Source organism: Mytilus edulis, chromosome 1 (genome assembly GCF_963676685.1).
Source record: "Mytilus edulis chromosome 1, xbMytEdul2.2, whole genome shotgun sequence".
In the NCBI taxonomy this organism is placed as follows: domain Eukaryota; kingdom Metazoa; phylum Mollusca; class Bivalvia; order Mytilida; family Mytilidae; genus Mytilus; species Mytilus edulis.
In genome coordinates, this window is record NC_092344.1 from 98471176 (window position 1) to 98483124 (window position 11949).

Sequence of the window (11949 nt, forward strand, 5' to 3'; positions counted from 1 at the left end):
TTCTATCCACACATGAGGTTAGAACTCATGTAGATGACGTTGGATAAAACAGGAAAATTATATTGTGATTGTTTTCTATGCACACATGAGGTTAGAGCTCAGCCATGTAGATGATGTCGCACATAACAGGATAAAACTATAGTTTCTATACACAAATTAGGTTAGAACATATCTATATGGTGTCGAACTCAATAGGAAAATATTTTTATTTTCGATACACAAATGAAGATAGAACATATCTTGATGATGTTGCACACAGTAAAATGATATTTAATTCTATTCAAAAATGAGGTCACCCAACTACAAAGGCTTGATTAAAACGTGTAGGTGTTTGTGTTCTCCCTGCTTACATTTTACATTTATAATTTGAGGTAATTATGACATGCAGTACCAAGCATTAGTTTGTTTTACATAATCCAAAATGACTGTCAAAATGTTGAAAATTATAATTATTCAAATTCTTACATATCATATTTTGAAAGGCGAAAGATACCAAAGAGACAACGTCATAAGTCGAAAATAAACATACAGCGCCATTGCTAAAATAGAAATAGGCAAACAAAAATACACCAAAAACAACATAGAAAACTAAAATCTGAGCTGCATATACTCAACCCAAAACTGGGGTTAATTTCAGTTGCTCAGAAAGGTACGCAGATCCTGATCCATATTTAAAGTTATAATTATAAAAGCTTCATATTTGTTTTCAACAATTGATTTGGATGTCTAACGAATATAAGAAAATCAATTGAAACAGTAGTTGATGACTGTAATGCGAGGTTGGTGAAGATAATTATATAAAAGTCACTTTATGATGAGATATCATGAGTTTACATATATAAAAACAACACACAATGCTCTTTTCTATGCCCTAGAATTATAAAAGACAAACTATTAGTATTTCTTCCATACTTTTTTAATTCCAGGTAAATCAAAAACATATGTAATAAATGTCAATACAAAAATAGATTGCTACAAGACTTTACTTGGGGATACCTTGTTTTGCTCTTTTCTATATATATTCATAATTCATAAAATTTCATTAATGAAATGCCAAAAAATCTAAAAATAAAGTTTCATCTTAATATATAAAAATCAATATAAACGTGTATTTTCATTTAGTTCTAATAAACAATTGATAAAATCAAATTGATCTGAATTGCTTTGTGTCTTATAAATAGTGAGCTTCATACATGAACATCGTTTACAGTTATATAAACAAAACTAGTGTTTGTAACTGTTATTTTTCAAGTAAAGTACCTAATTAAACATTGGTTATCATAATTTTTGCTTCTTAGGTGTGCATATAAACAGTGGAGGTAAAGAGGAAAAGGTAAACATAAATAAATAAGTGTCTTTCTTATTTACCCCTGAGTATTTGAATTAATGAAATTTGAAATACTGCTCGACTTTATTATGAATTGAGGAGATTTGAAATTTTAAATGTCCATGCCCATTTACAAGGCATCTGATTGTACGGTATTAATGGAATTTTTATTAGCATGCCTCTAGAAGGTCCTTTAGCCCATGTGAAAGACATGTCTGAACCGAGCATGTGAACAGTAGTGTCCTTAGAAGGTACAGGAGCTCCTAGAAGTAATGCATCTTTTTCTGGCCACTGTAATATTATTGCATAAACTGTCTTTACTGTGTCTGTAATACGTTCTGTGTACCTGTAAAACATAATCTGATGTTAGTTAAGCTGTTGGAAAAGAATATTAAGGATATGGCTGATGCTAGAAGGACTGCTTCATACCTTGATCTTTTCCTCAATATTGACAAAGATGGACGACTTCACACGAAAATCTATGTTAAACGGGACGATTTCAACTTCCCAATTATCAATTTCCCATTTCTCAGCAGTAACATACCCTCTGCCCCTTCGTATGGTGTTTACATATCTTAATTGATACGTTATTCTCGTGCATGTTCACACTATACAGACTTCATATACAGGAGTGTGCTCCTAACGCAGAAAGTGCTCCACCAAAGTTATGAGTAGAACAGATTTAAAATGACACTCCGTAAATTTACAGACACCATCACGAATTGGCTGATCCATACGATTTGTCTTTGTCCATACTAACTAAGGACATTTTTACCACGTGTTAGATTGTGGTTTGCAATAACGTCGATTGATCTTTTCTTTTATTTACTGAACGTGACTTATTCCCGATGGTGACTGTTTTGCTGAGTGTGAATTCGTATTGCTATAAGGCGCGTTACGGTACTTTTCTATCCCTAATTCGTGTATTTAGTTTTGATGATATATTCGTTATTTTCATCGGATTTTGTCAAATTTCTTAACCTTTGTAGTTGTCAATCTAATTTTCTTTTGTATTCGTGTGTTATGGTAAAGATAATTATTCATCCAGTTCATTTATTAGATTTTAGTTTAGATCAACGAAATTTATACGATATATTTGGTTTACAGTTTAATACAATGAATTATCTAATTACTACCACAATCTGATATTAACTAGTATTGTAATTTTCATTGTTATTAATAAATGTTAACTTATATCAGTCTCACAAATCTAATCTTGAATCCTATCTTATTTTTGGGAAATCTTTTTAAAAATAAATCTGACGACTCTTTGTGCGTTGATGGCTTTGGCTAACTCGACTGTGTATTTTTATGTGCTGGTTTAGGTTGTTTTATGTCATGTATCCGTTTTTATTCTGTAGTCACCACTTCGGTTTCATCATGTATATCTATTATAGTCATTTAATAAAATTTACTGTTTGCAAAAGTATGAATTATTCTAAATAATAAGTTTGTTCTTATCCCAGGCAGAAAAACCTAGCCATATTGGTCACAATTTTTTTGAACTTTTGGTCCTCAGTGCTCTTCAACTTTGTACTTGTTTTGGCTTTCGAACTGTTTTCATCTGAGCCTCACTGGTTAGTCTTGTGTGGACGAAACGCATGTCTGGCGTATTAAATTTGAAACCTGGTACCTTTTGTTAGGTATTATTCGTGTGTTTCTCTGTACTATATGTTCTCCCATTTATTTGTTTTGTAGTCCTGCCATGTAATGTTGTCATTTTAATGTTATATTTAACATTGTCATAAAAGCGGGAGGTTTGGCATGCCACAAAACCAGATTCTACCCACCATTTTTTTCTTAAAATGTCCTGTACCAAGTCAGGAAAATGGCCATTGATATATTATAGCTCGTTTCTGTGTGTGTTACATTTTAATGTTGTAGTTCTCCTCTTATATTTGATGCGTTTCCCTCAGTTTTAGTTTGTAACCCGGATTTGTTTTTTCTCAATAGATTTATGAATTTCGAACAGTGGTATACTACTGTTGCCTTTATATTTCAATTCTTATATGAACAAAGAAGTACATAGTCCTTTACATCTACGAGAGAGCAACCCATACAAATAAAAACAAACATCTTGCACATAATTTATAGATTTCGTTTCAATTCTGAAACAATGAAATATTCTTAACTAAAACTTTATTTCAAATTTGTAATCAAATTATCTTTAAAGAATTTCAATTATCTTACCAATTTCAAATGGTATGAGATATTAATTGTCAATTTATTTTTTTATGTTTTAATATAAAGTAATACTAATAAATTGTTTTATTAAAACATTGAGATTATCATTGTGTCAAACTGCAAAACAGAAATGTTTTTAAAAATGCAATCAGAATTTTTTCCTAATGTAGTCCACTGTCATAATGAACACTACATAACCCAACTATCAAGTATTATCCTTTCAGTGATACAGTTTAATTTACTGCTATTTAAATAGTTAATGCAACACGAAAGGTGGTGGTAGTTTTGCAGTTTTTTTTATACATTTATACTAGTCAATTTGAACTCACCATACTTTTGGTGTTACAGTGTCATTTTGAAATTTCCAAGGTACAGAAGAATATATTGCTTCACCATTCACTTTAAGCCATTCTCCCATTTGACTGAGTCTCTCTTGGAAGATCGGCTTTATTACACCATCATGAGAGGGTCCAACATTCACCAGAATGTTTCCTCCACAACTAAAACAATACAATTCAATGCTTCATGCTCAAACAGTATACTTGAAATGTGAGTGCTTATTGTTTGTCAATCAAAAACAGCAGAAAACAACATATAAACTAGCCAAATTGATGATGCATTTTCGCATCCATTGCTCTACAATTTCCTGTTATCCGATTACTCATATCCGCGTCATCAGTAGCTGGATAATGAAACAAGAATATCATTACATTATTATACCTGCTATCTATGTATCAATAATGTAAAAGTAAACCAGAGACATGCATGAGGTGGGGCAGAATATGCTTATTATCCTGTTATTTCTTCTATTTCTAATTGATTGTTTTAATATAGTAGTCATTTCTTTTTGCTAGTATGTCCTGATTGTTTTGATTTTTCGATTCTGTGCTTATTCAATCAAACAATCTGTTCAAGTAACACCAGTAAGTGACGAATATGACATTTGTTTTACATTTGTTTGATGTGGTAGAGCTTTTGGAATTGTCATTTGATAAAAGACTTAAGAGTTTGGTATTTTTCTGCACAGAAACTTTTTTGATTTGATAGATTATTACATCATTATATGTATTACCTGACAGTTTCTACAATGGTATCAATCAGTTGTTCAATAGATAGATAGTCACTTAGATTAGCATTACGTCTATATCCCCAGGACTGGGAATCTATTGTCATTGCATTTTCCCATTTTCGGCTTTGTAATTTACCTGAAATCATTAAATTCTGGATTTAGTCATCCATGAGTCTGATGTGAAGGTGAGTAAATAAACAATTTTGCAATATAATAAGACTGTAGAAATTCTCTTTCATGATTGCTAAAAAAAAACCACCAAAACAAATATTCACAGTAACTCTTGATACCAAAAAACTTTTTAAATGAAAGTAAATGCTGTTGACTGTAATTACCTGGATTATATCTGTCACTACATGTAAAGTATCCCCCATGTTTACACATAACACCACTGCCCCATCTGTCATTAGTGACAACACTGTCTTTCACAGGACTTTAAAATAGTAGAAAGAAAACATTAAGTCATTTATATTGTATAGTACACATGTATAAGGCGTTATAATGTTAAAGTCATATGAAACTTTTGACACTGACCAAGTGAAATATTTTTGAAGTCTGTAAAATAATGTTGGTAATCTTACTCTAAGTTGTATATCCTAATTAAAACCTCTGTGTGCACTCCAAGTATCAGTTTATATACGCACCTGTCGTTGTAGAGCCATGCTATAAACTCTGTTGAATTCCAGTAAGTGTCTAAAGCTTCCCAGTCACCGTCAGACCAAATAACATCTGGTTTGTAAGTATTTACGAGCTCATATAATTCTGGCAAGGTTTTACTCTATAAAAACCAATAGTATAGTGTAATCTTTTGCACATCGAGCGTCCTTTTTCGATATTTCAACATTAAATTCTGATCAAAAGCACACATTAAAAAAGAGGATCAAATGAAGTCCTCCGATTCCGTATTTCTTTTGTTGGTCCTGATCGATTTACACATCACCAAAATATAAATGTACAATATTAATTACGGCTATGACAACAATATGACAGCTGTACCCCTATTTTTGACCTTTTTTACCTATTATGTCTGTTTGTTTTGTTCACACATCGTTGTCAATATAATGGAATTTTATGCAAACGTCAAACAAGTGAGAGGTTTAGCTAGCTATAATACTAGCTATTTTCTACATAGGAAAATGCCTAAACCAATTCAGGAATGTGATAATTGTTATCTATTCGTTTGATGTGTTTGACAATTTGACTGGGCCATTTGATTAGGGACTTTCCGTTTTAAATTTTCCTCAGAGTTCAGTATTTTTGTGATATTACTTTTTTCGGTATAAACTAAAAAGATTTTGTTAGTAAAATGTGCATTAAACCTTCGTCTAGAATTCAAAACTAACCGAAATGATAAGCACAATACACATGACAATAAAAGTATGGACATCGGAGCCAATTGGTCAACGAGTCTAATTGCTGGGTTGCACTTCATATTAATTAAATAATGAAAATTTGTCTATTAAGAACGTTTAAATAAATGGAAACATAAATTGAAAATTACGGAGTTCCGATGGTTGGAAAACAGACAGAAATATCATGAACAATTTCCTATTAAATAGCTGGTGATATTCTCCGATTCAGGTACAATCTTTCTTTGCAGAATCAAGCATCCAAGTTTATAATTGTAACAAAAGTTGATGACACGAAATAGCGACCATTCTTTATAAATTTAGCAACAGAATTACTATGTTTCAAAATCTGAAAAATGGCGTAACATCAAACAATTCGATAATAGCAGGTCCCAAGATTCCCACATACGAGCAATCTATTTGTAAGGTTTTAATCATTATTGATTGATAACTATTTGAGTTCAATTACCGAAATGACTATGTTCCAAAGTCTTAGATTATGGAGGAAATCCATAATTCCATAATAGCCGGTGCACAACTTCAATATTCGTTAAATCTGTCTGGAAACTTTCAGGATATAAGTCTAACAACTGTAGAAAACTACAAGTGGACGTGGCCGGGTACTTGTACATCCCGACACTTAACACTAGGAACAGATCTGAGAGTACTCGCAGTTATCTGACATCTAGTTCAAAGCCAGTCACAACTAATTAAAAAAAATCATGCATCTAAGACTAAACTATCAATCCGTACACATCCAACATCCAATTGATTTAGTGTAAACACGTCATAAACAGTTAGAGAAAAACATGACCTTGTGCAATGCTAAATTACAGGTATCGACAGATTGTAGATCCATGAATGTATATACATTCAATCCGGTCAATCCAGAAATGAGCTACGGACAAACGAAATTTAACAAGTGTTTATTTCATTTGTATGTATTTCCCATGTATCTTTAGACATAGAATATTCATATATATATATATTCTTAATACGTCTATAAATTATACCTTCACAAATTGTTGTGTTCTGAATTTGTTTTCTTTGTCTTGTAAATACAGAGGATGAAACCACTCAAATAAAGAATGGTATAATCCAACATGTAGGTTTCTTTTACGAAGTGCTGTACTCAGTTCACCTGAAAGATATATACATCTCTCACATCACAATTTTTTCTGTTGACAACTTAATCGACAGTTTATAATTGTTTACAGCTTTTACATTAATGCTAGCAAAACAAATCTTTGTTTGGCTTGCTTGCTTTGTTCGTATCAATGTTTGCTCAAGCAAGGTAATTAAGATAGGCGGGGCTTCAGCTTATATACATCATACTTAAATCTTATTGGACGTTATGTTTGAGGTCAAGGACACTAAATTTAAAAACAATACATGACAAATATTCTCACATGTTTCCTTACCTGTAAATATACAATATTAGGTCAATGAAAGAAAATATAAACTTTTTAGTATGTGGCTGAGAAACTGGCGAGCCCTTCCACAGTTTTTGGTTATTATCTTGAATACTATTATCGATAGAGATAAACTGTTAACAGCAGTAATGTTCAGGAAAGTAAGATCTACAAATAAGTCAACATGGCCAAAATTATCAGTTGACCCCTTAATTAAAAGGAGTTATTGCCCTTTATAGTCAATTTTTAACAACTTTTCTTTATTTTTTGTAATCTTGCACAAAAATCTTCTTCTATGAAACTACCAGGCCAATTTTAACCAAACTTGGCCACAATCATTACTAGGGTATCTACATTGTAGTTGTGTCCAATGACCCTGCCCACCAAACAAAATGGCCGACATGGCTGAAAATAAAACATATTGGTAAAATGTACAGGTAGTTTTTGGCTAATATCTCTGAAACTAAAACATTTACAGCAAATCTTACATGGGGTAAAAAGGTTCATCAGATTTCAGGCGAATTTGACAACCCGTTGTTGGGTTACTGCCCCTGAGTTAGTTATTTTACTGAAATTTTGCAGTTTTTTGTTATTTTCTTAGATATTGTTTGAGTATCTAAAAATATCCCATATTTGATACTATTAATTATTTTACACGATTTCTAAAGCATCAGTAAATACAGGTGAGCAACACAGGCTGTCTCTTGAGAGCCTCTAGTTTTTCTGAATCACAACTTACCAACAATGTCTCTCTTTGGTCCAACAGCCATGGAATTCCAATTAAAAGAATAATTGGATGGCCAATTAGTATATCCTTCATGATGTTTAGATGTGAATACAACATATCTGTGTGTAAATAAAAAATACCAAATAAATAATATTTATTCATAAAAAATACCTCTGTATACAAAATGTACAATGTACATAAAAACAACAGTGAAATCTGTTGATCAGCTTACATGTACAAGATGAAGCTATAGACTAGTATTTTTATCATACATATATATGTTCCCTATATAGTCAACCATTTTTTTCCACTAAAAAGGGGGGCACCAGGATCCCCTATGACAGATAAATATGTCAATGCAGAAAAAATAATAATAGCAAATCATTTTATACAACCATCTTTCTCACTGTTGTAACTGGCATCAATTTAGCACAAAATAACAAGTAATTCTGCACCACACTGTAAAGGTACCTAAAGTGTTCCACAAAAATATAGAAGATGAGAAAAATAGTATACATCATGTATTGAATAGTCATGATGGTAGTCATTCTATATGGTACAATGTACAAAATCAGGGCTTACAGAGGGTGTCTATATAATATGAAGTACATGTATCATACAAATTCAATGATAGGATATAGCTATCAAATTTAGGGTACACAAAAACAATGCAAAAGGTAATGAAACAAAACTGTTATGCATATGGTGAATGTACGATATAACTATAAACTTACGGTGATAACTGTGCACTATTAAAACTAACCTTGCACCAGATGTGTTGAATATATCTGCCCATTGATCTGCATTAAAAAATTCTGCTGTAAACTTTGGAGCAAAATCTGCATATGTAAAACCGGGTCTGTAGTTTTTCTTCATAAAATCTACAGTGTTATTGTATTTTGCTCCTTGCCAATCCCACCAAAACCATTCTGATCGAAAACTTGGTACTGAAAACACTCCCCAGTGGATAAATATTCCTATTTTGGCTTCATCATACCACGTTGGTAAGGGCCTTTTGTCTAAATCATCCCAGTTAGGTTTATAGGTTTCATAACGATCACCTTTTGGTTTTTGTTGATTAGTGAATCGCAATGGAGAACTGACCTTTGGCTTTGAGTCCTTTAGTTTTATTTTAAAGTCAACATTCGAAATGACAGCTTCCTGTTCCACTACATAATCAGTTTTGATATTTTTGTAAATGCCCTGTTCATTGAATGAAACGACATATGAAGTAAAACATGCAAAAAGAATTACTTTAACATGTACACTCATTTTTCATATCATTTGTTTACATAAATTGGTTACTTCCCCTTTCGTGAAAGATATAAAATGTGTGCACCTTAGTCCCGTAAGCAAAACTATTGATCAGACTTATTTATTTCACCTATTTTTTCAAAATAAAACTATTTGATATAGAATAATTTTTTTTTACATAAAACAATTAAGTATCTAATAAACTGAGTATTTAGATAATTATTATAATAATATAGAATCAAAACTATGTATGAGCATTAAATCTCTTCCATTGCAATTTGGCTATCATCCCTGGTCGGAATTTTTAATTTAGATTAAACTTAATTGTTACAGTTTGCAGTCGCTTAACGTGCAGTGGCGAATATTTCATAAGAATTCAAGAAAAAAAAAGAAAAAATGCAGAAGATAGGCAAAGCGGTTGACCGAGATGACGCGCCACGGTCAATTTCTACTTCCACTAGAAAGTCTGCTGTGTTTATCAGTGTCTATACCTGAGTGGATCATCAGAATGGCACCGACTTTAAGAATAAGACATGTAAGACAAAACATGTTTGGAAAGTCTCCTTTTTTATCCACTGAACTAGATTCCTTGGTTTATTGTTCTGTGTTCTGTGTCCTGTAAGTCACAGTTTGCTCCACTGAACGTCAAGTGGCAAATATTTTATGCATAATACAGATGACCGACCCTTGAAATCAAAGATACATGGTTAACATCTTTTGTGTGTTTATAAGATAATAAACTAGCTTGTCAAATATTAATGGTTACATTTGTTTTTCTTTTTGCATAGGCGGATCCAGGGGGGGGGGGGGGGGGCTGGGGGCCCGCCCCCCCCCCCCCTTTCGTGGGAAAAATTTGGTTGATTATATAGGGAATCATTGAAGCATGACTGGAGCGGGGCCCCCCTTAGGTCAGTCAGCGCCCCCCCCCCCCCCCCCTTTAGGAAAAGTTCTGGATCCGCCACTGCATGTTTTGTCTATTTTCTTATAGCCAGTAAAGTTTAAAACTTTGCGAAACTGCAGAAAAGACGGCCTTTCTTGCCTGAAGAAGATGAAACCTTAGTTTCTAAAAAAAATAAATCATTACGTATTTAGTTTAAGAAAGGTATGCTATAAAAGTTGTTGGTACCTAAACACTTACAGGAAGACTTCTGAGCTGGTGATTCCGTCAAAGACGAGGAATCCACCAACAGGAGTAACTATCCAGAGCTAAAAGAACAAAATAACACTATATAAAAAGTGTGCACCAAAAGGTATTTATCGTAACCAAGAAACCCCAAATGATAAAGCCAAAGTGAGACAAAATACGTGTGTGATCTAGTATAACAAACTAGACTAGTAGAAAACAAAAAGACGTGTTTTTTTGTATTTTTCCAAATTTTCAGCACTAGTAATCTTGATGACATATAAAAAATGATATGTATCCTCAAAGTGATTTCACTTAAAAATAAAGCTGTACGTACATTGTAAGTTACAGGAATTACTGTAACCAACATTTACTAAATCATCATTATGTCACAATTGCTTAAAATACTAGTGACATTTCAACTCTGGAATAATGTCAACTATTGCCCACTGAAAATGTTACCTGTTCTGTCATATGTTGAGTTAGACATTTTCTGCTGGATGTGCCGTTCGAAAGTACATCATGTATAGCATGCAGCAGGTACCAACCACCTTATTCACGATTGGTTATATATACTTCAACTAACCTTTTGCAAATCCATTTTCCCCTTTCATCTTTTTCTGTTTTAAAACTGAACTACTTAGATCTTTTCTGCACATCCATGTTCTACTCTCATTACTCTGACATTTTACTTTAACTTTCGTTTACATGCACTTGTAATTTGAGTAATAAAATTGAGAATGGAAATGGGGAATATGCCAAAGAGACAACAACCCGAACATAGAAAAAACAACAGCAGAAGGTCACCAACAGGTCTTCAATGTTGCGAGAAATCCCCGCACCCGGAGGCGTCCTTCAGCTGGCCCCTAAACAAATATATGCTAGTTCAGTGATAATGAACGCCATACTAATTTCCAAATTGTACACAAGAAACTTAAATTAATAGCCTAGGTTGAAGAAAAATCAAATGCTAAAAATTTGTCACACATCAATATTGTACCACGGTGATCTATTTTCAATTCTTGTTTTCTACAGTTAATCTTTTTTAATACTTTGAATAATACAAAAAGTAAAATAACAAAACTATCGAACTCTAAGGAATATTAACTAGAGTGTCGCTCACATTAGTCTATGTGCATTTTAAACTAAGGACACACATTAAAGACAAGAATAGCATTCATGGCAACATTGTCTTTTGGTAATGGTGATGTGTTTGTCGATCTTACTTTACTGAACATTCTTGCTTTTTACAATTATCTCTATCTTTAATGAACTTTGCCCAGTAGTTTCAGAGGAAAAATATTTGGTAAAATTTACGAAAAATTGACTTTCAATTGGATCAATTGACAAACTTTGATCGCGTCGACTCAATTGTTGAGCTTAATTTGGTGAACATTTTTGCTGTTTACAATTTATCTTTATCTAATATAATATTAAATATAATCACCAAAAACTGTAAAATCTCCTTAAATGTACCAATTCAGGGGCAGCAACCAAACAAGGT

The 11949-nt window shown here is 32.6% G+C and overlaps 1 protein-coding gene across 1 annotated transcript; it reads right to left on the minus strand.

The window, feature by feature from the left end:
* Positions 1-900: 900 nt before the first annotated feature.
* LOC139496878 (alpha-L-fucosidase-like) lies at positions 901-9391 on the minus strand. Its single transcript, XM_071285122.1, has 8 exons — positions 8832-9391; positions 8081-8187; positions 6943-7070; positions 5225-5358; positions 4916-5013; positions 4584-4716; positions 3841-4011; positions 901-1673 (listed from the first exon to the last, which is right to left on the minus strand). The coding sequence occupies exons 1-8, from the start codon at positions 9338-9340 to the stop codon at positions 1415-1417; spliced, it is 1539 nt and encodes a 512-aa protein (XP_071141223.1). The 5' UTR covers positions 9341-9391; the 3' UTR covers positions 901-1414.
* Positions 9392-11949: the final 2558 nt, after the last annotated feature.

Excerpts from the sequence above, each read along its gene's own strand:
- LOC139496878 (XM_071285122.1), bottom strand. The coding sequence starts at position 9,340 with ATGAGTGTACATGTTAAAGTAATTCTTTTTGCATGTTTTACTTCATAT. Across the intron at positions 4,012-4,583 it reads ACCATTGTAGAAACTGTCAG|TTGTGGAGGAAACATTCTGG; the intron begins GTAATACATATA and ends GTATTGTTTTAG. Across the intron at positions 1,674-3,840 it reads ACTGTAACACCAAAAGTATG|GTACACAGAACGTATTACAG; the intron begins GTGAGTTCAAAT and ends TATGTTTTACAG.